Source organism: Lygodium microphyllum, chromosome 14 (genome assembly GCF_053477565.2).
Source record: "Lygodium microphyllum isolate KBCC chromosome 14, Lygodium_microphyllum_v1.1.10, whole genome shotgun sequence".
Lineage (NCBI taxonomy): Eukaryota > Viridiplantae > Streptophyta > Polypodiopsida > Schizaeales > Lygodiaceae > Lygodium > Lygodium microphyllum.
The window spans coordinates 151,292,232-151,318,700 of record NC_141148.1 but is presented as its reverse complement, the minus strand read 5'-3'; the positions used below and the strand labels follow the sequence as shown (position 1 = coordinate 151,318,700).

General features: G+C 41.7%; 1 protein-coding gene across 8 annotated transcripts in view; it reads right to left on the bottom strand.

The window, feature by feature from the left end:
- Window positions 1–6,509: 6,509 nt before the first annotated feature.
- Window positions 6,510–26,469, bottom strand: part of LOC148026238 (DNA repair protein RAD5A-like) — a 74,086-nt gene continuing 54,126 nt past the window's right edge. For 5 of the 8 annotated variants that reach the window (XM_087693534.1, XM_087693539.1, XM_087693536.1 and 2 more), the window contains 14 exons: window positions 10,433–10,750; window positions 10,050–10,274; window positions 9,799–9,948; window positions 9,557–9,703; window positions 9,371–9,438; window positions 9,014–9,136; window positions 8,801–8,900; window positions 8,594–8,706; window positions 8,226–8,507; window positions 7,718–7,918; window positions 7,477–7,570; window positions 7,290–7,361; window positions 7,094–7,192; window positions 6,510–7,012 (listed from right to left, as the gene is read on the bottom strand). In XM_087693534.1, the coding sequence (XP_087549660.1) occupies window positions 6,890–7,012; window positions 7,094–7,192; window positions 7,290–7,361; window positions 7,477–7,570; window positions 7,718–7,918; window positions 8,226–8,507; window positions 8,594–8,706; window positions 8,801–8,900; window positions 9,014–9,136; window positions 9,371–9,438; window positions 9,557–9,703; window positions 9,799–9,948; window positions 10,050–10,274; window positions 10,433–10,750 (2,115 nt within the window). In that variant the 3' untranslated portion in view covers window positions 6,510–6,889. The remainder of the gene's footprint in view (window positions 7,013–7,093; window positions 7,193–7,289; window positions 7,362–7,476; window positions 7,571–7,717; window positions 7,919–8,225; window positions 8,508–8,593; window positions 8,707–8,800; window positions 8,901–9,013; window positions 9,137–9,370; window positions 9,439–9,556; window positions 9,704–9,798; window positions 9,949–10,049; window positions 10,275–10,432; window positions 10,751–26,469) is intronic. The other 3 variants (XM_087693541.1, XM_087693542.1, XM_087693540.1) reach the window with 2 other exon arrangements.

Genomic DNA, 26,469 nt, shown 5'->3' with positions numbered 1-26,469 from the left:
CAATAGAGTGTCATCTAACAAACCTCGATTATAACTTTTTTCCAAGTGAGTTACATTAATATTTTTTAATAGTCCAACTATATATATCATATAAAGCTTTTTAAAAATACTTGGGGAATTTTGATATTTTATCAATCAATCCTAGTTATAAATGAAGGGTTTACAAAAGTGAAAATGAGGGGCCAATAGAGTGACACTCAAGGATGCATTATTTTAAGTTTTTCCAAAATCCAAAAGATGTGAAAATTAGCATGGCCCAATTCTTTGATTCACATTTAGCATGTATGTGATATGAAAAACATGTATCAAATGCAAAGGGGCTTAAAAATGCTTTGAAAAAATTTAAAATTATCACTCAAAGTTGGATGGGGTGCGTTTTACTCTTGGGAGTCATCACATTCATGAGTTTCTTTTCATAATGCAAATTATATTGATAGAAAGTAAAATGTAAAAGGTTACAACATCAAAGAGGTGCGACAAAGCCCTAGGCCATATCACTCAGCTTTCTACGAAAAAGCTTGAAGATCCAGTGCTTACTTTTGAGAGTCCTAAGCATAGCTAGGCATTCAACTCTTTACTGATCTACAAGGCCATTAATCTTGGAGGCATAACTAGTACCAAAGATGAATCCATTTCTCTTGTTCCATAGAAATCTTATAGTCACTGGAGATAAGAGACTAATGAGCTTCTAGATGTTGTCATCCAAGGTGGATTGATCCACAAAAAGGCTATCACCATACTTAAATTATCAATCATATTGGCATTTCTTATCTATCTCTTGACCATTCTCCAAATCGGAGAGACATGGAGGCATTCCCAAAACAAATGCTTCTCTGTTTCTTCAAATCTACCACAAAATGGGTATAGGAGGGATATGTTGACCTTCTTAGCGAGGTAATCTCATAGAGGAAGTTTCTTCATCGCTAGTCACTATCTCATCACATTTAACCTTTAGGAGGGTGTGCAATCCCAAACTCCTTTTATTCTCTTCTTCCAAGTGTAAGCCTTTGCCATGGGATACTCTTTTCTCCACCTTGGCCTAGATAGCCTAACTAGAGGGGAGGAGAGCTTACATATACCATTATGACAAGGTGATGATGCTCCAAATTATCAGTTTGCCAGCCAAAAAGAAGGGGGCCTCTGACCATCTCTTCATTTTATCCTTAAATCACCTTTAAAATCCATTGAAGTGGTGGCTAAGGGTCACACCATCCCCTAATGGAACTCCCAAATAATGTATTACCTCTCCTGACTTGACAACCTTAAATCCCAATTATTGAATCCACTACTCATGCTCTTCTAAAGACAAGAATTACACCTCAAATTTCCCTTGGTTTACTTTGAACAAAGAGAATATAGAAAACTCAAAGTAGACCTCTAGTAGACTAGATACCGATTGCTTCTCAGTTTCAACAATGGAAGCATTGTTATTGGTGAAGAACTACATTGTCGCCTATTGACCATAGGAAAGGGGAAGGCCTTTGATAGTTCCTTTCTAAATAGAAAGATCAATCCTGTGCAAGAGCAGATCGATGATCAAGGCAAAGAGAAGAAGGGCAAGCGAACACCCCTATCTAATTGGTTGCCTTAGATCAAAGGACTAAGAGAAGGAGCCATTGATGTTTATTACAACAAAAGTGTTACTAAAAAGAGAGGCAACTAGGTTTATGAAGACATACCCAAATTTCATGGCTGCTAGCAAATAGTGTCTTTATCTGTTTGAGCTATTGCACTCTGATACCATGTCAAGATATGTGACGGTGCAAAAAGATAGTAGGGTTTGCAAAGAGAAATACAAAGTATATATGGCAAACATAAAGAGAAGAGAAACTAAAAGTCACAAAAAGAACACTGTGATGATCCATTGAATTTTGCTATGAGAAGAAAAGCCGATACGGTGGAGCTGAAGCTCAAAAGATGATTGCACTCTCTTTTCTAATACAAGCAATAGCACCTATGGGAAATCTGCACAATAAAGGGAGCGAAATGCAATCCTTTAAGCAATGGGCATAAAATGAATGAAGTGATGGCGCACATTACTATTTGTGGCACAATGATTTGTGGTCTTTCGATTTGTATCCATAGGTATGTAGCCAAGCCTATTTATAGACCTAAGTTGTCTAGGGTGGCGAACCACTGAGTGGGCCACCCTAGACAACTTCATCCTCATGAACCTTGATAAAGATCTTAACATCTCTGAGACACACATGGTTGGTTGCATCATTTGAGTTGTTGGCAAGGATGCATAGCATGGCATTACGAGAGTTGTTGGCCGCCTCCATGGCCATTCTCCTGTAAGAAGCTCTAACTCGCCCATGCTCTTTGGCTACTTCGAAAATGGCCTACTGAACACTTCAACCACCTAGCCTCCAAGGTAATCCAATCAAAGGAAAAGCTTTTGACACTAACGAAGGAAACATTCAACCTAAACGAGGGAGGTCCATGATAGTTTCTCCCAAGTAGAATCACCCTGAAGGTTAACAGGATAGGGACATGATCAGCAGTGATAATTCCATCCAATGCTTGATATATTTGGGGCTTCCACCCAACCACCAAGTACCTTGTGTTCCATAGACTCTGTCGAGCTTGGCCGCTCTCTGAGTTGAGCCAACATGCCTATTGTGCTAGGTGTACTGGAGGCTCTCCCAATTGAATGCAAGGATGGCCATATCTTCAAGGTTGCAAGAGGCTTCAAAGGACCGCCAAACTTCTCTTTCCTCGGCAAACATGGTGCCACTGCCATGAGATCAGTCCCCTGCAACAATGGCATTATTTTCTTGCAGCTGCTGGCGTAGGAAGTCCCATTGCTTGACTGTAATAGACAATGCGTTGGTTGCATAGATAGTGCTGATCAAAAACTACTCATTAGGGATCTTAACTTGGACTCGAACAAAGCTACCATCTCCCGCAACAAAACAGACTTGAGGATTGAGATCCTGCTTGACCAGGATCATGCTTCCACCTCTACCCCTTCAAGCTACATCATAGAATGTCTGATAGTCCTTGACACAGAAGGCATCGCATACCTCTTGATTGAGCTTGATTGCTTGAAGTGCCACAACTTGAGAAGTTTGTACCTGTTGATGATACTGTATGTAACCTGCTGGCGGAGGTCCAAGGACAGCAAGACCACGAACCTTCCAAGAGCAGAATTTTACCCCAAGGGAGAGGGCCGTCCTCTCTGAATTATGCATCCGGTTCATCCATGATCTTATGGCCATCCAAAGGAGCATAAATGTTAAAGTATCTAAGTACGTAAATATAGAAGTATCGAAGGACTAAGGTAGCTGATATTTAAGGTGTCGAAGAACTCAATGTAAACAATTGTTAAGTATCTAAGTACCTAAATCCAAAAAGAGTATCTAAGGTGACATACCTAACTACTTATGCAACATAATTTTATGGACCTAAGTACCTAACTAAAGAGCAAATATTAAACCTTACGCATCAAAGTACCTGCATGACATTTTTATCGGTTAAAGGCACAGAAAAACTTCGCTTTCTCAAGTATCGCAAAGTCCATTAGAAAATGCAAATTTATCATTTTGACTCGGCTAAGAAGGAACCATACAAAGCAATCAAGCCACTTGCGTAGGCAAGGTCCATTCATTGAAGAGTACCTATCTAAGAACTTGACCCTCAACACATTTAGAGCTTGTGGCACAAGCTACTACAGCATCATTAGGATGAGGATCAAGATCGTCCTCTCTTAGTTCTTCCTTGTTTTGGAAGTATCCACAAGAAAGTTATGCAAGACATAGCAAGCCACTATGTACATAGGGATGTGATGCAAATAAACATTGAGGTCACGCAAAATGCACCATCTGTTCTTCACCATGACCAACACATGCTCAATGTGCACTCTTCCCTTTGATAGATATCGATTAAAAAGCTTCCAATACCCATTGGTAGGGGCATGTGTCTCCTTGAAGGGATTAATGAGATGGGCACAAGCTAGGATCCAGACTTGCATCAGCCAAGAGATAACGAGTGACACAGAAGTTACCTCGAAGCCTTCCAATGTGCAATATCATTTATGCCTCAAGGACCCACTACAGATACATTCCATAAACACTTTCTTGCATCATAAATTCATTGGAGAAGAACTGAATGGAGGTGATGCCTACACCAATATTGTGCAATAATGTGTTGCATATCTACCTATATGCACAACTTAATGTGTGCCATCAATAGTTCCCCAAACATATAGAAATTGAGTGACAGCTTCAAGATATGCAATTATATGCGCCAATCTTTGGCCATGTGAAAGATAAACGTACTTAGGCTTGAGTTTCACTACAAGGAATTGCACAATGAAGTGACAATTTTTTTTAATTGTAGACTCCCTAATGTCAAAGTGCCACCCACGTGGTGGGTGGACTCGTTATGAGTAAGCCGAAGCAATGTGAAGCTCAATGCCCTCTAATTCAATGAGAGACCGCACCAAAAATTGAGACTACTTGGAAGATGGATCCAAAAGGATTTAAGCTCTTAAAGGAGTTGTTGGATGCTATGGAAGCTCATCCTATATCTTGTACAATCCAAATCATCCTCCACGTTGATCTCTTGTAGCCAAATATATTGTTGTAGTCTGTTCAAAATAAATGTTGTCATGGGAAGACCCACCATTCTCAAGATCTATACAAACCAACAAGACTTTGAAGAAGATAAGGGAAGCATCATCATGGTGCGACTTAGAATAAACAATCATGATTTGAGGTCCTCCATCTCCATCATTGAACTCAATATAAGCAAAAATGTCAACAAGTCCATAGCTAAACCTATTTTAGAGAGAGGAGAGATGGAAAGAGTATCAATTGAGAGAAGTTAGCTCCTTCTGCTTTGGCTGGAGGAAGAGCCCTTTTGATGTCGGAGGAGGAAGAGGAGAAAAGGAGGTGTCCAAGGAAGGACCACCAACCTTTTTGGTTGGTAGGAGTAGTTGTTTGGTGGAGGAGAAATGCTACCACCTTGTTGGCAAGAGGAGCGTGCTTGGTGACTAGAGGAGGAGGACAATGTTTTGGAGGACACATGAAGTTAGAACGTGCAAACCAAGAGGGGAACGTCAAACCTAGTGTAAGGTAGGAATCTTGGTTTCAAAAACTGCAGTGGAGAGCACTTCAATGCATAGATGTGAATCATGTGTGCCTCAACTCACAGGTGGGTTGTTTTTCTGAAATGTATTTTTTCCTCACCTGTATGAGGTATGGAGATGAACTTGGATTTAGGGAGATAGAGAGTGAAAGACAGACAGACAGATAGACCAAGCGGGAGGGGGACACACAAACACACACACACATAAGATGTAGTTATTTTAAAAGACAATATAAGAAAGAGCTCGAGAGAGGCTTCCTCTCATCTTCTTCCTCTTCTCCCTGTCTCTTACTCATGGCAATGACAACAATTGAAGAGAAGTGGTGATGGCTTGGAGCACTTGTGGAGCACACACGAGGATTATGAGGCCATTAAAGCTACTTCATAATGGATCCAACTACAAGAGGGAGGTAAAAGCAAATACAAACCTACTACAAGGATGCTTCTTGAGCGGCCCAACAAAGGAAAACACATTCGGAACACAAACCAACTCGTTGTTGGCAGGGTAAGAAGAAACTAAGTCTTTCTTGTATGAGTTTTGTTAACCATTCTCTACATTCGGGCCTATTTTTTGTTGAGACACTATGACAGAAGATTTTGATGAAGAAACCAATCATGATCTAGTTTCTTTATGTTTAGTGGGTATGCTGACTATTAGTGAACTATTTGTTCGAAGGCTACCAAACAACCATCTATCTTGTTTGAAAGCCTGGGAGATAATTGAAGAAAAAGGAAAACTGGTTGCAAAATAACCTTCCATATATTCTTCAACAAGAGTGAAGTCTAAAGAACAAATGTGTAAAGTCGCCCATATGAAGGAAGATAAGTTATTCCTGTTCATTTGGGAGATAGATGACTCCCAAGCTTGTAAAGATCAATGCCCAACTCGATCCAATATTTGAGGAGGCACTCATGGCCTTGCTCAAAGAATACAAAGATGGTTTTGCATGGGATTGCTCCAATATGAAGGCTTTCGATTCAAAGTCAGCTCTATTAGCATTGTGTTCCACTCAAACCTTGGATGGTCCCTAGAAAACAGCACCAATACCAAATGAATCTGCAAACAGCCAAGCTAGTCAAAGACGAGCTGTGCCACTTGTGATTGATTGAGCAGAATGAATCTCTCCTATTGGCATTTTTTTGAAGAACGAGAAATTCGCCATTACTGTGGATTACTGAAAAGCTAAATGAGAGTACTATTCTGGATCCTTTGTCTTTGCCCTATCAACAATATCCATAACACCCTTGGAATATAAATTGATTTTCACTGGCATCATTTTGGAGTACAAGCCAAATGTATATCACACGTCAGAAGTTTGGGATTGTGTTTCCTTAGGGGAAATAGAAGACATTTGAGTTAAGTTTTTAAAACAAAATTGCACTTTGCATTTACAATCAAACTCCTCTTAAACCTAACACCATCATATCATCTCACGAAGTGCCAATCCGAATAACGAATCTTGAGATTATCAATAGGATGGGTGTCCCATCTCCCTGTCCAGTTATACAAAGGGAGTCACAACAGACTCTTGTGGCAAGCAAGCAAGCAAGGTCGCTCGCTTAGATTGCATGTAACATGAACCAGCAAACTGGTCAGTGTTTAATTTTTTTAATCCCTGTACAACTACTGATACATCGACCATGTCTTAAAACTGGCAGGGGCAGCAATTGACCCCTACCTCTAGCACGAGTAACTCAACTTCTAAAATTGCAGGTGTATTGCACATCATGAATTGTACAACATCCATGAAGCGCACAGAAGCAGTGTTATGAAGCTGAAATTTTGGGAAAAGAAGTATTATGTGAACAGCATCTTCAGCTCCTCAATTCGTGCAGAGCGAACTTCCTGGTCAGTGAGAGCACCTGCAATCATGCGTTGCTTTCGGGCCTGTACTTGCTGCATTCTCTCCTCCACTGTATCCTGACATGACATTTGTGTTTGGCATTAGACACTGCTTCTTTTTGCCTAAAAAATAATTGATATACACCTGCAGCATGATACCTTGGTTATGAAACGCTTAATCTGAACCTTTTTGGTTTGTCCAATCCTGTGTACTCGCATGATAGCCTGCTCCTCAACAGCAGGATTCCACCATGGATCCTAAAACAATAATATGAGCTCTCAGTATGCACATTGAACAGCCTAAAACTGCACACAAGAATCTTTCACTGTTCTTCAAAAGAATTCTTGTCAATACCAAAAGAAATGCATTTGATGCAGCTGTCAAATTGATGCCCACGCCACCAGCTTTTAGTGACAAGAGCATCACCTATAATGAGCGTTTCAAACACAGTAAACTCAGATTAGAAAGCTCAGAGGGTTTCTGACATTTATGAATACAAGTATGTGCAAATAAAGTAAAATGTTTGTGCCTAGAAGGGTACTTTTATGCTTGCATCACATCCGAAATCATTGATCACATTTTCCCGCTGTTGCTGCTGAAGTGTCCCATCTAAGCGCACAAATTTTATCTTTTTCCTGTCAGAAGAAGCATGTAGTAAAAAAGGGAACTTATTCCATCAGTTTTGATAAAGGCATTCTTTGGGCAACAGCAAGAACCTCAAATAGTATTTGGAACATAGTATAAAGAGTAAGAACTTTTAATCATGCGTCCTGGCAAAGAACCTGATGAGTGGTATTTGGAGCAGATCCAAGAAGGCAGTCCACTGGCTGAAAATAACACTTTTTTCCCCAGTTGACTGAAGTACTTCCAGTTCTTGCATAAGTGCTGAAATCTTTGAAGACTCTGTCCAGTTCTTTTCCACATCTATCTGAAATCTGCTTTCACTAGGTGCCGTGATGATATCCTGCCTCGTCATAGCTTGACTAAAGCATCACAGAAACATTACTTATCAGCAGAGGCACTCTCTAGCCTGCCTTCTTCCCAACCACCCTCCCACATACTTTGTGTTTCAGCAAAAGACTGTTTTGAACACTAATTTACACTCAGAAACCATAAGCACATTAATGTGCACACAGGCACACACATGTATGGAACCGCAGCTGCACACAAGCACATAGACAAAATACACAGAAAACATGCATGCACTTGTATGTGTGCGAGCCCATGTGTACATCTGTGAGGATGCATGTGTTGTGCATGGGTGTCACATGCTTCCATCCAAAAACTTACCGGCATATGGGACAAGACCCAGAAAAGCCACCATTCCAGCTTGCCAGCAGACATTCACGACACATGCAATGTGCACACGGTGTGAGAACTGCATCTTCCACCGCTTCAAGACAGATTGGGCATTCTCCTTTTTCACCTTTTCGAAGGTCTTCAACCACTTCTTGAATATATGCCATACTTGGCATAGAGCCTGTTGTTGATGCTTCTCTGATCTGACGACCTCCAGAAAATAAACGTTTTGCCAACTTGTCCAAATCAGCATACTCCGTAGTATCCCCACGACTATATTTTGAGAAGAACATGTAAGTCTCATAACTTTGACAATGTTCAACACCAGATTGTTCTAACATATAGCTAAAACAACTCACCTCAAAACAAGAAATGGATGATCACAACATTGTCGCAATCTTAATAGTAGCTCAAGAATGGACGCATAATTATGTAATACCTTGCCTTGTTCCACAAACTTGTCAAACTTGACCTGCCAAGGAATAGTAACATTTTAATAGCATCATAAAGGGTTTGAAAGATGAGGGTTTGCAACATCTTTCAGGCACCCTGTTCAAAGTAATCACCTTAGACTTTTTATACAAAGCATCGTAGAAATCCCGTTCTGCTTCTGTAAGCTCACATTGAACAATAGTGGCCTCACTTGGTGGCAGCTCAAGTATGCGCCTTGAAAAACACACGAATATTTTAGCTGAAATAAGAAAGAAAGGAAGTCCTGTCTAGCTCTGTAAAACTTAATTGACCATCCAAAATTGGCAGTATTGATTTTCTATAATCACCTTCCCTCCTTGTCAGTACTGTCCTTGGTTCTTCGTAACATCAATGGCTTTAGAATAGCCTGAAGAAGCCTCAGCCCACGTTCATCTCCATCTTCAAAAGGTTTCTGTACCAGTTTATTCCACCTGCAAATTCCCAAAGAGCTTGTATTTATGCTTACAGCAAATTACTGAATTTTTGCAGACACCAGTGAGACCTCAGATATTTGCAAAAAGGCAAGCAGACAATTCACACACAATGATGCTAGTGTGATGCCTTGCTTATGAGGCAAAGAAACACTTCAAAAGTTCAGCTATTTCTTCAACTTCTGCAAAAAGCATTGTGACAGAAGACTCAAAATGTTTAGCACACGATCTCACCATCCCCAGTTGCTCCATGGCTCAACACGAAGAAAATGCAGCAGACTAAATGCATCTTCAAGTTTGTTCTGTCAAAGTATTCATCACAAAACAAGGTCCACACAATGTGACATAGGATTAAAATTAAGTTGGCATCAAAGTTCAAGGATATTCACAAATGGGCTGTACTAAAGGTGCAAATCTTACCTGAATGGGTGTCCCTGTCAAGCACCAGCGATGATCTGCAGTAATATTAAAGGCTGCCTGGGCAGATTGCCCTTTACTTGCTTTAATAGTGTGTGCTTCATCAAGAACCACTCTAAACCAGTGAACACAGTGGAGAGGACCATCACCCTAGCAATCTTGTTAATGAGTTCTCGCATCATATTAAAAGCAGAAAACAATTATAGATACGACTCAAATTTTTCAGTAAATCACATACAACTAACCTCACTGGCTTGAAACTCTGAAGTCAACACACCATATGTAGTAATGACAACATCAGGCTCAGTTAATGTTCTGATCTCTTTTGTGCGGCCTGTACCATAATGCGTGTAAATAGATATCGATCCTGGTTTTGTATGAGTCTCTAACTCAGTCTGCACAAATTTCACGGCAGAAGTAAATCTACTGATGCTAAAAATCTACTCACCCTCCCAATAAAATCTGATGAAACTTAAAAGTTACAGGTGTTCAATACCTTCCACTGCCCCAGCAATGTCATTGGACATACTATAAGTGTGCCACCCCCCTTTCGTAATGTTCTTTGTGTACGAAGGCTACCCAATGTAGTTCGCTCAATTTTTCTAGCTTCAGGTTGAGTTTGTGATGCTAGGCGATCACAGGTACCTCCTTTGCCAAGGTTGGCCAATAAAAGAGCAATTGTCATCACAGTCTTGCCTAGCCCCATTGCATCTGCTAGAATCTACAAGCTCATTCAGACCAGACAATATTAAGAAACTTCAAAAATTTGTAGCATACAACCATAGCTCATCATTTTTTACCATCTACAAAACTACTTTTAGGGATAATTGTTAACAACTCAGAGAAGCTCAGACAGCAGTCATTTCAAGCATGCCTCACCCCTCCTCTTGCTAACTGCAAAGCACTTGGAAACTTCACAGTAGCATCTCCAGAGAAAGCATTGACATAAACCGCAGGGATTCTCCTGTCACAACTGGAAAACTTTAGCACATCATACATGCAGGCTGAGGTTAGTTTTCTTTGAAAAGAGCTAAATAGAGGGTACTCGTCCGAAATATGATAGGCATCCCAGCATGGATGAAGAGTCCTTGATGCCTCCTCAATGCCCAAGCCAGATTCCAATTGGAACATCCAGTGTAACGCCTGCTTTTGGTATGGCCTCAACATGCATTCTATTGTAGCAGGTGGTTCCATCTCCTGCGTCATATATGCACTCTTTAAGACTTTGGTAAGTGCTACATATAAATCACTAAAAGATTTTTCCAGTGCCAAGTCAGCAAGGCACAAAATGCAGATGTCTTAGTTATGCTAATTAACAACTTTGGGAAATCACTGTGTCAAATGCTCATTTAAAGTACAACTTCAAGCTTATCTGATATAATCAGAGTATCAACTTGTGGTGAACCTTAATTTTCAGCACTATAAACTATGCTGAACATGAACTACAGGGACTGTTTTACAAGGCCCATGCTCAAAAACAAACTAGCTCACCACAACTCTTCCAGTTGGAATGGATCAAATCCACTAACAAAATCTAGAGCCATCATTAAAACAAAAAAGAGCATTAACAAACAATCATCAAATTGTATGGACACCATGCAAATGCAGAAACAACAGGCAACCCAGTCAGATTTCATAACTCAAGAGAAGATACACCAAGTACAAATGCTCGACAATCTAGCTGGAGCAAATCAAACCACATACATACAAGGCCTCAGGGCATTCAAAGGGGATGGCTAAAAGAAAGACATGGTGGAGTGTTAACACAACCAAGGTTTGCCATCCCATAAGGTTAAAAACAGGCTATGGCAACCCAAGTGTGAAGGAACTGTTGCCAAAGTTCCCATCAATGCAGAGCGTCCCCCCAAAGCTGTTGAGCTAAAAATTCATCCTAAACTTAATTAGCTCTCAACTACAAACCGAACACTTGAAATTACCAAATGTTTGTTAAAAAGAAACGTGATCCTAACCTAGGCTTTTGATCTGATGGCTCAACATCAAAAACAAGTTCTTAGAGGGAAGATGACTTCAAACACGTCTACACCACTTCAATCTCCAGAGGCCTCCATGCAGAGACCCGAGCAGGAGGGCTTCACAGCTTGCTCTGCAAGGATCCCACATGAGGAGAGAAAGTGGACTACCATGCAGATAAATGACCGTATGAGATTAAATGAGCCAGGTACGATCTTATCATAATGCATCGAGTTCAAGAGCTGCTGGAAGGTAAACCTTTGTTATCCCCTTTAGATTTGGTGCAAAGGTCTACTGATTTTGCAAGAAGGGCAGACACTCCACTTGGGACAGGCCATTCCACTTGAGAGACCAGCACAGAGTACAAACCTTTATTTCCTGCCCCTCCATTCACTCCAGTGCTATGCCAATTTATAGTTCATCCTTCCAAGTCCCTAGTTCTTTGCAAGATTTTGGTGGTGATACTTAGGAGGATGAAGGAATTGTTCAATCAATCCACAATAGTTTTAAGTCCCAAAGGGGACTGTTATCAATATATAAGCACAAGAACATGTGCTTATAAGGAAAATTCAGTGAACCCTTTTGTAAAGTTTCCTTCCTTCTCCTACTTTTTCTTCAAGTTTGGCTTCTCAAGGTCAATCTAAAGTAGGTGAAACACCTCATTCTTAATTTCCATCTTCATCCACATTTCAATTTCAAAGAACAAATTCAGAAAATCAATTTAATGAATTCACTCACACTTCAATTAAATTTCCCACCCACTTCTTCCACTGTATTACCATTCACTCCATTCACTTTTCCTATGCATACACCACCAGTGACATCTCAATCACACCACGTGGTTCACCAAATATAGACATCTTTTAGGACCTTTTTGGGTGGTGCAGATGCACCAACGCAAAAGGCTCAACCTCCATTTCACACACTTTTGGGTTTTATGCATGGGACGCCCTCCCAAGCTTTCCCAAATGCGGATTGGTTGGTACCACAATTCACCCAAATGGCTCTACCTTTTGGACCAACTGGTTATGTTTCTATACCTCAGCCCACACTTGGGCAAGGCTATCAAGTCCCAATGCCTCCTCATGCAGCACCTTTTGTGCTATCACAGCCTATTCCTACCTACCCATCTCCTTCTCCTTATTACCCACCTTATCCCTCTTATACAACACCTCATAGTTCTCCTCATCAGCCAAGCATGCATTTACTAATAAGACTCACTTTAACGGGTCTAACTACACTACTAGTGTCAAACCTGATGAGGCATATCCTCGACTTGCAGAACTTGTGGGACATTGTACACGGGCTAGAATCCCAACCAGAACCTCACCTTGTTCCATACAAGGCTGTTCACTCTTGGAAGGCCAAAAATGCCCCTCCCATTATTGAATTGATGTGGAGATTACTCCCAAAGTTTCATTCACAACTACAACATTTTGACCTTGCATTGGAGCCATGCAAACACTTGATTGACCACTATTTGGCTCGGGATAGGACTCATAAATCTCACTCATGAGCTCCAACAATTTAGAATCATAGATCAAGATGATCTTAAGGTCAAGCTGGCTGAATACCAGCGATTACTCACTGAGTTCTCCACCACGGGGGCTCCTAAGTCCCCCTACAACCAAGTCACATTGTTCTTGTCAAAGAAATATGTCAATTTCATACAGCAAGTGATTCCACAGCTGACTATGCCCATGTTCAATGAGTTCAAGTGTTAGCTACTACGCTACACTCAACTTCAATCAATTCCATAGTACATCCTCCATAGAGGGGGCTCTTGTCACCACCTCTCACAAAGGGGCAACAAGGACAAGGCAAGAAGGCACAAAATCACAACCAAACTCAAAATCAAAATAAAAAACAATCAAGTAAATCATGAGGAAACACCTAGTCTACTCTCAAATCCAAGTGGCATAATGTGCCTAAGAAAAATAAGTATTGCCAACACTATCAAAAGGCTGGCCATTTTGACAATAAGTGTTTATCCAAACCTAAGAATCAGGTCCCCCGCTCCTCACTCAAGTAACCCCCACCAAGGGAGGTAGGGTGGTGGCAAGCAAAATCAAGGGCAATGGAGAACTCAGACCCACAATGCCGCCAATCAACTATCACGACCAATTTCGTTCTCAACTCCAAAGGGCATGTCTAATTGGTCTACTGGACCAAAGGCCCACCTTTTCTCTGTAGAGACATCAAAGGATGAAAGCTTAGTCCATATTCACGAGTTACCTCCTAACAAGGTGACTAGTAAGGTGCCCACTCTACCCAACTGAGCAGTCTAGTACCCGTGGGGACAGATGGAGAAAATGGGGCAGCAACAAGAGGGGTAGCCCCACTAGATTGTCTAGCAAGAGTGGAGACAATTGCAACGGTCTGCTGGGGTTTCCTAGGAGGAAGACCCTACGCCTTGGTACAACACTCTTCATCCACATGGCCCAATCTCTGGCAATGTGTGCAAAACCTATTTTTCTTAGGGAGTTGTTGCCATATGGATTTTGTGTATTTGGTTCCGTCGGGAAAAGGGATGTCACCCTTGTTTTGGCTTGCCTTTGCATCTTGTGGATTCTTGCCACCTCCCATTTTCCCTTGTGAAGAAGAGGCAACCAAACCCTCTCTGAATAAGAGTATGTGGAGGACTTCTTGTGGACTTGATCGTGCAGCCTCACATAACGCAAGAACTGACACTCAAACTCATAGAAGGTTGGCAATCAGGGAAACGAGATAATGTGCTAAATGAAATGCAAGTATTTTTCAGGCAGCTTACTCAAAAAGAACATAACCCAATTGTCCTTTGACTTCGGAGAGCCAGTAGTGGCAAACTCAACGAGTAACCACCGATATTCGGCCAACTCAACTTTCAGATCATCCCCTTCCTTAACCGAAAACTCTTAAAGCCCAAAATTGAGATTGATACACCAAGTGCGATCTCACGCCACATAGCACTCAATGAGATGACTCCAACACTCTCATGCAAGAGGCAAATGCAGTAATTGAGAGTGGAACTCAGGAAGCAACCCTTGCATTAACTCGATATTGGTTGTGGGCACTCTAGGATTCCTTCCCAAGTGTACTCCCCTCCCCCACCCTATCTGCCCTAACCCATTACACACTTTCTCTATCTCCTAGCACCACCACTCTTGTTGCAACAGCCAAGAATGCCTTCACGGATAACACTCGTTTTGATTGGTCGAATTTCACCACTAGGTCAAACTTCATGCAATAAGTGCTTGAATCTCAAGGTCTTTGGAAACTCATCATTGGTACTGTGAGCCTATGTCGAACCCTCGATTAGCTCACATTGATCATATCCGTCAATGGAGAGCCCACAATGCCACAACCAATGTTGAGTTAATGCAAGGGTTACCTCCTGAATTCCACTCTCAGTTACAACATTCTCCCCCCGCATCTAAGCATTGGAGTCATCTTATTGACCACTATGTGGCACAAGATCACAGTTGCCATATCAATCTAAATTTTGAGCTTCAAGAGTTTTTCATTAAAGAAGGGGATGATTTGAAAGTCAAGTTGGCCGACTATTGGCGGTTACCCGCCAAGTTTGCCACTACTAGCTCCCTGAAGTCAGATGACAATCAAGTCACCTTCTTCTTGAACAGATTTCCCAACAAATAGTTCCATTTTATCCAACACATTATCTCACTTCTTAGATTGACGGCCTTGTACGAGTTTGAGTGTCAGTTCTTGCATTATGCGAGGCGGCACGATAAAGTCCACAAGAAAGCCTCCACACAACCTTACTCAGAGGTGCGAGGGTTGGTTGCCTCTTCTTCGGGAGGGAAAACCGACAGTGGCAAGAATTCACAAGATGTGAAGGCAAGCCAAAACAAGGGTAACCCCTCTTGCAACAATTCCCTAAGAAAAATAGGTTTTGCATATACTGCCAGAGGTCGGGCCATGTGGACAAGGCATAGTTACCAGGAATGGGGAACAGGAACGGGAACGGAGGGAATGGCATTATATATATATATATAGAGAGAGAGAGAGAGAGAGAGTCAACACTTAAGCCTAGATTCATCTAGAGATATATATCAATTTTAGGCAGGCGGACGAGGCGCCACGCAAACGAGAGAGATGGGAGTTGTGGAAGGTGGGCCTGGCAATCGAGCGCCAGGCAGGCGAGAGAAGTGGGAATCGCGCGAGGTGGGCTTGGCAGTCGGGCGCCAAGCAATCGGGGCAAGCAGTCGAGAGAGGCGCGAGAGGCACGAGGCAGGTCAGGCAAGTGAGAGGTGGGAGTCGGGCCAATTGGCGCGAGGCGGGACAAGACACAATCAACGTTTAAAAAAGAAAAAATAATACCCCGTTGCTGGAACGGCCGTTCCAAACAAGGAATGGCCAGGGAACGGCCAGGGAACAGCCCGAAGGGCGGGAACGGGACAAGGAATGGGCTCGAACGTTCCGCCAACGTTTCCTGGGGCTCGGACCTCCCGAAACGTGTTAATCCATTCCTAAGTGCCGAAACGGGCGTTCCCTCTTTCTATGGGACAAGGAGTGTTGCACCAAGGCCCAAGGTCTTCCATCTAGAAAACCACAGTAGATTGCTAAGACTGCCTCCACTCCGACTGGCCCGTCCAATGGGGCTTCACATCTTGCTGTTGCACAATCTGCTCCATTTGCCCCAATGGCTACTGGACATGTGGCACACGAACAACCTCAGTAGCCTATATCTTTGGCTACTCCTAAAGAATTAGCTAATTGGTTTACTAGTGGCTCTCCTACTCATTGCATTGCACTTAGGTTTGCTTTCCTTTAGTTTTCGCTTTGTTTTTTGGAGTATCTCACTGCTCACCTCTGTGTTTGTAGATTTTGATCTCTTTTGCAAGATTTTATATTTCGATGTAGGACTAATGAGTAGGTCTGCACCAATCCTTTTTGATTCCATCTACTTGGACTTTTGCTCCGCTACTAGCATGGAGGCCTCCCCTCCCGCAGTGGATCATGCAATATCTCTCTTGATACTATCATGATGGTGACTTCTATCCTTGCCCTTCCAGTAGGGACGCTTCATCATCTTCATCCACATGGTTCTCAGCACCACACAAAGATTGATATCTTTTGGCTCCTCTTCCTTCTTAAGCAACAACATCTAGGTTGAGAGAGGGTTTCTACCCTTCTTGGTATTCTACAGGTTTTAGCACTTGTCTTCGATATTGGCCTCCCCCCCCCCCCCCCAAAAAAAAAAATTTGTACCTTCCCTTATGCATCGCATGATCTCATCATCTTTGTACTAGGGCACTTGGGCAAGTGAACAATTTCTCTACAAGGCACACTATTCACATAGCACCTGTTGTATGAACTTCTTCAACATGTAGTATACTATGCATCCCATTGTGCAAAGCACCATTGGACAAATCCTAAGTTGTTTCCACCAAAGGATTATACCACCATCCTTCTTGACATGATACTTCATCACCTTTTCCTCTTTATCAACATCCTCAAGTGGATGGATAAGCTTGTATTGTTTTGTAATGTGTTAGGTGTGCCATCCCTACTTCCATCTTCTCGGTCACTGTTACTTAGTTGGCCACCACCCATAAAATTAACTTTCCACCAAAAACACAAAAAAAAAAGGTTCGATGTGGTTCCATCCGCCTTTGTAAGGCTTGGTAGGCCACTGGGCAACCGACAAGCACCCTTTGTCCAATGCCCTGTGCCCTCTCTAAGGTGCCTACGTGGATTCCCTTGGTAAGATAACCATCGCCTCTGTAGTCTTGGTAGACCACTGGGCAGCCGAGTGCACCCTTTGTCTAATACCCTCGCTGCTTTGGAGTGGGATGCCTTGGGGTAAACAAAGCACAGTTCGAGAGAGTTTCAGTGATCCCCCAAAACCCTAATTTTTGGGGCATCCTTCAACATCTATAAATAGACACGCTGCCCACCATTCAACCTCATCTTGTTTGAGCAAATTCTCGCTCCTTTGCTGCATTTGGTCCATCTACCATTGCCAGCCCACAAATTGCCTCCTTATGTTCAACTCTCCATCAACTAAGCGATAGGTGGCAGCCCTCCGCCTTCATTAGGCATCAGTCCTACAGCCTGCATTTGGCCTTTCCTTCCCCAAGCAGCAATTGGAGACCATCTTCTACCTGCTAATGGCCCTCCTACAGCTGCATTTGCAGCTTCCTGTTGCCGGCCTACTATTTCATGCACCTTCCCTGTTGTTGCCTCAATCATCTGACCCTCAAGTGATCAATGGTTGGTGTTTTTCTCATCTTCCACACTTCAACTAGTGGTCACAGCACTTGGGTCTGTTTCCAATGGACGTCACTTTCCAACACTCCATTGCTCTGCCCTTGGGCATTTTGCATCCTCTTACATTCATTTACAGCATTCATGCACTTCACAGTTTTTTCTCTCTGTTTGAGTTTTGCATTTTGCATTTAAGGTTTGAGTTTTGCTTGTCACTATCTGAATCTTTGTGTTTTAGTCTTATTCGTACATGTTGTGTTTCCTCAGTGCAAACTCTAGCATATCTTCACACTTAGAAATTCATCCCAGAGTGCCCACTATGCATGTGTAAAATGTACACAATGGATCCGAATGTGGGCATAGACTCACTAGATATGGGTATGGTAATTGCATGAGATGCCCATGGGGGAGGGATAGGGACACGTGAAGCTGAAAATAGAAATCCCTACATAGTAGTGACCCAAGGAATGTGTGATGACACACCATAAGCAGAGGATGGAAATCCTTGCATCTAGAAGGTCAATGAATGTGGAGGTGAGTAACCACACAAGCTGTATACTTGAGGAGCTTGTTGGTGGCCCTTCATTTCCCATGTGTGACACCGATCCTCATTTTCTACGACGACAACCTGAGTGTTATAGCACTAGCTGGAAACCCCTTCATCAATCAACAAACGAGGCACATTGACGTGCATTAGCATTTCACCAAAGAGCACATTGAGCTAGGCAATATCTATCTAGAGTTCGTACCATCATCAAATAACTTTGCAAATATCCTCACCAAGCCAATCAATAAACCAATTCTCTAGTACTTGCTACCATGAATCAGTATGGGTGTGTTGGAAATCGAGGAAGAAAGAGTGTGTGTATGTGAACACAAGACAGTGAGCAAGAGTAATCGACAGCCTCACACTCAAAAGATGCAAGTACTAAAATGAAAGAATGAGAGTACAATATGTCTTAAGTAAGTTAACTCAACTGGAGTTAATTTAACTCTAGAGTCTAGTATCACTACTTTTCAAGTCCTAGCCACACTATACTTGGACACTTTAATAAGTGTCAACAACACACAAATTATATTGGGCACTATCCAAAATTGGCAAATTTTAACAGCCCCTTGCAATGCCAATGTGATGAAGTACAAGGATCATCAATCACCAAAGGGCAATAAGTTCAAGGACCTACAAAAAGCCTCAAACTTCTCACATGGTAAAGCCTTGGTGAAAATGTTTGTAACATTTTCTTGTGTGGAAACATACATCAAGCTGATCTCTCTTGCATAAGATCTCTTTGACATAGTGGTGGTGAGTCTCAATGTGTTTCATGTAGGCATGAAACACAAGATTTCACAATACTACACAATAGCACTCTAACTATCCAAGAGAATGGGTATAGAACCCTCCAACAAAACCTATAGATCAACTAGCAATCTGCACAGCCATGCACATTCAACTGTTGCTGTAAAGGCTGCCCTATACTACTCAACCTCACAAGATGACATAGCCACTGTAAGTTATTTCTTACTAAGCTATGAAATGCAAGAATGACCCAAAAAGAAACAATGTCCGCTAACCGAGTCCCCAGCCCACAATCTAAATCGTTATAAGCCTATAGCTACAAGTCTGTTGGGAATAAACTTTAAAGGGCCACCATGCCTTTTATACATGCTCGAGTGTGAACGCACCCTTAGCACTTGTACTTTAAATATATCTATCTAAAAAACCTAAGAGAGGTACAACTCACTGTACCCACACATCGTGCATCTCACACTCTCTACTCTCTATTGCTGCTTGCCTCTTTCTCTCTCTCTTTGCAGCTGCCATTGCTGACCATTGCATCTCCACTGTGCATCCGTCACGCCAAACTGGTATCAAAGCGAGGGTCATCGCAAGCGCTTCCCCGAGCTTGTTCGAGCTGTGCCAACAGCAAGTTATCCTCGGTTCTGGTCAGAGGCAATCACGCAGACAGCACATAGGTCAAAATTTGTCGCAAGTTGCAGGCTGCAAGCTGCAGTTAATCACAATGTGCAAACGCAGGTCGCAAGTCAGACACCAGCTCAAGTAACAACCTTTTTTAAGGTCAATGCAGATCTGCATGGCAGCGCAAGTGGCGGCATCTTTCGCGTCAATTCCAGGTCAGTGCTAGTCACGCGTAGTCATTGACAGTCAACGTTTTTTTAAACCCAAAAATTTTACTTTTTTAAAACGTTTATCTTGGTAAACTTTGGCGGGTTGTCACGTGCATGTAAGCACAGTTTGATAAATCTTAGAGATTGTGCGTGCATTTACTCCCAAAAATTGGGGCTTCTATCATATGCTTGAAGATTTTACTCAACTGAGTAAAATATTGTGGAATTTGCACACATTCGAGTCTCAAAATTTGGGGCTTTTCATGTATTTGTGGAAATTGCAATGGGATAGGTACAATTTCTTGAAATTTTGACACATTGGACCTCGCACAATTTAGGGCTCTTGTAAAATTTGTGAAATTTGTGTCAAACTTGGTCTTGGTATGTACTTGAGTGTAATTTCTATCCAAATTGAGCGCATTGGACCCTAGACAAATTTGGGGGTTTTGCAAAATTTGTGAAATCTTGGCGAAATTGGATTGTGGAATCTACTCGGGAGTGATGTTTAATGCAATTTGAACAGAGAAATTTTGGGGCTTTTGACCGTGTGAGTCAAATTGTGCCCGTGGATGAATTTGGAGCAAAAATTGCAGCTAAATTTTGGGGTTTTCTCATGCAATTGATGTATTAGCCCATGGCACAGCTGCAATTACTTGTGGAGTGTTGTAGCACACATTTTGTAACTCTGAAAATTGATTTGCAGATCTGAAATTTCTGCAATTACTTAGTTTTTTCATTGTTGGTAGATACTTGTTTCTACCTTGGTCATTTGTGTGACGGGCTTACATTTGTTGACTTTTGAGTCACTTTTGGGCTGTAAATCATGGCTGGCAACAGTGATAGCAGCAATCTTTTGCACATTAAGAAGCTTGAGGATGCACACAACTTTGCTATATGGCAAAAGCAATGCTATAATGTCTTGGTGCAAAAGAAATAGGTGAAGCCCATCAAGACAAAAGGAGTAAAACCAAGAACCATGGAATCTGGATCAATATGAGCGGGATAAGTTAGATGAGCTCCCATGCTCTACAATAAGCTTTCAGTGTCAGACACTTTGCTATTTAACATAGAGAATTTGAAATCCGCTTATGATATGTTCCAAAGACTTGAGGAGTCGTATGCTCAGAAAAGTGCAGCAAGGTTTATTGGTTGAAAATTTTGATGGACCTTCACATGAAGGAAGGTACAGCCATGTCTGTACATTTGAATGAGTTTAACCCTATTTTCAGCCAACTGATTGCTTTGGACTTTCATATTGATGAGAAATTCAAGGCAACATTTTTGCTATGCACTTTGCTTGAAAGTTGGGACACTTTTAGAACAACAATGAGGAACTCCAATGCCATGCTGTTATATTCAAATATGGAGAGCTCTTTACTCATGGAAGAGCTAAATAGACAAAATAATTCAGCATATTAGAGGCAAATTCCAGCTGAAGGGTAATTCTAAAAACAAAGCACGCAACAAGTCTTATGGAAAAAATGTAGAGTGTCATCATTGTGGTAAGAAAGGGCCTTTCAAGCGGAATTGCTTTTTAGTGGAAGAAAGAGAAGGGCAAGGGAAAAAGCATTGATGATAGCAAAGATGAGAAAAAGGACAGCCAACATGCAAAGAAGAGTAGTGTGAAGAGAAAATCAGTGTAGTCAGTCACGAGAGTGACAGTAGCAATGATGTACTCTTTGCTTCTTCTTTTAGTGCACAGTTATTAATTGCAAAAAATCTTCTGACTACAATGGTGGTAGACATGGTGTTCTCCACTTGGAGACAACTATCCATGTGGCATTGCAAGGATTGACAGTGTGCAATTGGCATTTCAGTATGGTTCAGTGTTCACCCTGCATAATGTGAGACATGTACCCCAGCTCAAGAAGAGCTTAATAAGAACAAGGCAACTAGATGATGAAGGCTATCACACCACTTTTGGGGATAGCAAATGGAAGATATGTAAGGGATCTAGGATTGTTGCTAAAGGCTATAAGAGTGACACTCTGTATCCATTACATATATCTAATGTGCATGATCATGTTGTCGCCATAACCGAGCAGCCAAGTGTGTCTTTGTGGCATAGCCAGTAGGGGTACATGAGTCAAACTGGAATGAAATAGCTATCTCGTTTGGGCTATTTGCCATGTTTGAGATATGCTGATTTTGATCATTGTGATCATTGCATATTTGGTAAGCATACTCAAACGTCACATAAAATATCTCTTTCATTAAAATATTCACCCTTCGAGATGGTACATTCAAATGCATGTGAGATGCCATGGTTGTCTCTAGGGGGAAAGAAATATTTTATCACATTTGTTGATGATGCCACACGCAAAGTATGGATTTATCCGATCTGTCGTAAAGACGAGACATTAGATAAGTTTAAAAAAATTCCTCGCAATTGCTAAAAATATGACCAACAAGACATTAAAGTGTCTTCACTACAGAAATGGGTTTACAAGATGAAGGTCGCTTCTAGTTCCTCGCCAAAGTACAAAGTACAACTTGTTGCGAAGGGATACAAGCAAGAACATGGGATTGACTTTGACGAGATCTTTTCTCCTGTAGTCAATATGACTACTTTGTGAATCATATTGGGCTTAGTTGCATGTGAGGATATGGAACTCGTACAGATGGATGTAAAGACTACTTTCTTATATAGTGATCTGCATAAGGACATATATATGCAACAGTCAAAAGGTTTTGTGACCGAAGGACAAGAAAAGATGGTATGTGAACTCAACAAAAGCTTATATGGGCTGAAACAAGCACCGTGTGAATAGTATCATAAGTTTGATACATCCATGCAATCTCAAGGATTCAAAAGGAGTCAAGTGGATCACTGCTTATATACCAAGAAGGTAACATATCAAAGTCTTATTATGTTGGTTTTGTATGTGGATGACATGTTGATTCATGGTAGGGATGTTCATGCTTTGGATACATTTAAAGCAGGACCTACACAACAATTTTGACATGAAGAATCTTGGCGAGGCAAATCACATTCTTGGCATGTGTATACTCAAGGACAAATCAAAAGGTCTTCTTTATCTCTCACAGCAAGAGTATGTATCCAAGATTTTGCAATGTTTTAATATGAATGGGGGGAAAGCACTTGGTGTACTATTGCCTCTATATGTGAAACTCAATGCAGAGGACAGCCCTACATCTAATGATGAAAAGGCCGAAATGGCCAAGATTCCATATTCTTCAACTATGGGTAGCTTATGTTGAGCTAAAAATGCATTAGCATGACTTAAACAACCCCAAAACATGCTTAGTTAATGATGAAAACCTCTTATTTTAAAAAGAAACGGGATCTTAGAGAGTTATTGTGTCCCACATGCAAAACCCTAATTTAGGTATCCCAAACTTTCTATAAATAGGCATGCAACCCACCACTCTCCCTTAATCTTGTTTTTTGAAAGTTTCAAGAGCCGTAACTCTGTTGCTTACACTCCATTTGTGGAGGACATCGCGGTCAAAGCTTACACCAACCACCTGCTACCATCTAGCACATGATTCCAGCCTTCCTCACATGTTTGCGATTATCGCTAGGTTCCAAGAGCTGTCACCTACAGTTTGGTACTTCGTCATCAGCTGGCAACTGTCGCCTTGACCTTCTCTCTCCTTTGAATGTTGCGTTTGTAGTATCTGGCTGCTGCCCTGACATTCTCTCACTACTGTCTACTACGTTTGCACCTGACAGCTATTGTGCAGATTTGTATGTTCATTATTCATTCACTTTATTATTCATTGTGTTCACTGTCTCTGAGTCACCCTAACCCTAACCCTAACTATGTTCCGAGTTTATGAGTCTGTGCTTTGTTGTACGATTGGTTTCGTGCTTTTTGTGATTAGAGCATTTCTTCACATGGTATCAGAGCTAGGTACTCTCTAAGAAACCTTGGCCTTTGATCAAAAATCTCATTTGCGAGAGCAGAAACAACAGAAGGGTCAAATGACTTCGAACACATTCACAACACCGCTCCAATCTCCACAGCCAAGCATGGATAGAAACAATCATAGGTGGGCCTCCTAGCTTGCTACTACATGATCTGACATAGGCACAGAACCATTGGACTACCATGGAGTCCACAAACCATATCAGATTTCTACCGCTTAGTATGATCTCGTCCTTATTCATAACTAAAGATCTTGCAGAACCTTCAAAATCTCCACTACGAACCGGTCATCCACAAGTGGAACCTAGCTCAGATTACACATCACTTTCACAATACTTCTTTTGTCCAATGCCAAATACGAACCTTACTATTTCAGATTCTATGCCAACTGATTATATATTTTCTGTTGGATCAAAAAATGCTCCTCAAGAAGGGACTCTTCAAAACAAGCTTTGGTTTGTCAGTAATGAGAAAGATAGGTATTTCTTCTTGAACTCAAAACTAGATAAGAAGCTAAAAGAAAAACATGTAAGTATTCCTACCCTTCCTTTTCCTTCAAATGATTTTATTTCTCATGGTCAATATGGAGTAGATGCATCTTCATCTAGTGCACTTAATGAACAAAGGGAACCTATGATGTTTCCCACAACAACATCTATCACAATTCCATTTGGGCTTCCACCCATTCCTCCCTCATCTTCTATTGCACCTTCATTTTCGCTTCCATTAAGTGCACCACATTATCCACTACCACACAACACCGAGGGATTCTACACATTTAGGTGCAGCCTTTAGGACCTTTGCATACTCGTTTTCGGGTGGTGTACCTATGATGGAGACTCGATCTCCCACACACATACTTTCGGGCTATCCCTCTCGGAGTGCATCCCAAACATACTTGAGTGTGGTCATTTGGTACCACAATTTGCCTTAGTGGCATTATTTAGTGGACCATCCAATCATTCTGTAGTGTCTCAACCAACATCTGGACAAGGCTATTGTGTCCAAGTGCCTCCACCTACACCTATGGTATCCTATGGACCTATGTCCGTTTCATTACCTCCGCAGCTCGGCACTCATTGGACATCAGCAGACTATTTCTGCCTATCCACCTTTACTCCCGCCTACTTATTCACCACCAATACCATCTTATCCCATTTATCCATCTTCATAGACACCTCATGGTTCTAGTTTCTCATCCGCCAAGCATGCATTTAATGACAAGACTCGTTTGGTCAAACCTATGGGATTTAGTTCAAGGGTTGGAACCCCAACCTGATCCCGCACTTATTCCATATGAGGTCGTTTGCTAATGGAAACCTCATAATGCCTCCACTATTGTCGAGCTTATGCAAGGCTTGTTGCCTAAGTTTCACTCTCAGCTTCAGCATTTCAACTAAGCATCTGAGTGTTGGGCATACTTAACTGACCACTATGCGGCTCGGAATAAAACCTGTCACATCAATTTGGATCATGAGCTCCAAAATTGCAAAATCACAAATAAGGATAACTTGAAAGTCAAGTTGGCTAAGTATCGGCGTCTCCTTGCCGAGTTCTCAATCACTGGGGCTCCTAAGTCCTCTGACGACCCAATCAAGTTACTATGTTCCGTAATAAGCTGCCAAGAAAATATTTTCATTTTGTGCAGCAGGTAATTTCACAGCCTCAGATGCCCACATTTTATGAGTTTGAGTGCCAGCTTTTGCATGACACATGGTTGTTCAATCAATTTCATAACACATCCTCAATATAAGGGGCTCTTGTTGCATCTTCTTAGAGGGGGCAACAGGGCAAGGCACACAAAATTCAAATCAAAATCAAAATCAAAATAGGGCTAGTGAATCCCAAGGAAACAATCAATCCACACTTAAACCAAGATGGCAGAATGTACCTAAAAAGAATAGGTATTGTCAACATTGTCAAAAGGCTAGCCATTATGACGGTGAGTATTAATCTAAGGCAAGAGGCACATAGCCCAAATCCAAGAATCAAACCCCCGCACCCCAGTCAAGTAACCCCCAACAAGGGAAGCAAGGTGGTCACAACCCTCAGTAGGGGCAGTGGCGAGGCCAAACCCACACTGCCACTAGTCCGCTGCCACCGGTCCATCGTCACAATCGGTGAACTACTCAACTCCAGAGGGTTTGTCTGATTGATCTGCACAAGCCCACATTGTCTCCTTAGAGACATCAAATGCGAGTCTCGTTCACATACACCAGCTGTTGAGTGAAAATCACATTAGCTTCATTAAAACAACCCCAAAACATGCTTAATTAATGAATTTTACCAAAACATGCTTAAGTAATGAATTTTACTAAACTTTGTCAAAAGAAAAGCAATCCTAGAGAGTTTCTATGTCCCACATGCAAACCCTAATTTGGGAGGACCCAAACGATCTATAAATAGACAAGCTGCCCATCATTTAGTTCAATCTCATTTTTGCAATTTCCAAGTGTTGTATCTTCGCTATCCACACCCCATTCGCGAAGGATATCCCAACAAGAGCTGCTTACCATCATCATGTGCTTGTTTCTCACCCATTCATCTTAGATTCAAACAGTTTCCAGCCATCTCCTTCTTGCTGATCCTCAAGTCAGCTGTTGTCTGTAAAACTTGCCTATATTGTTGCATACGCTGCATGCAGCCCAGAATAGATGTCACCTTCAGCTAGCAACTCCCTGATCATTGTGTTTGCTAACACCTACTATTGCCCAG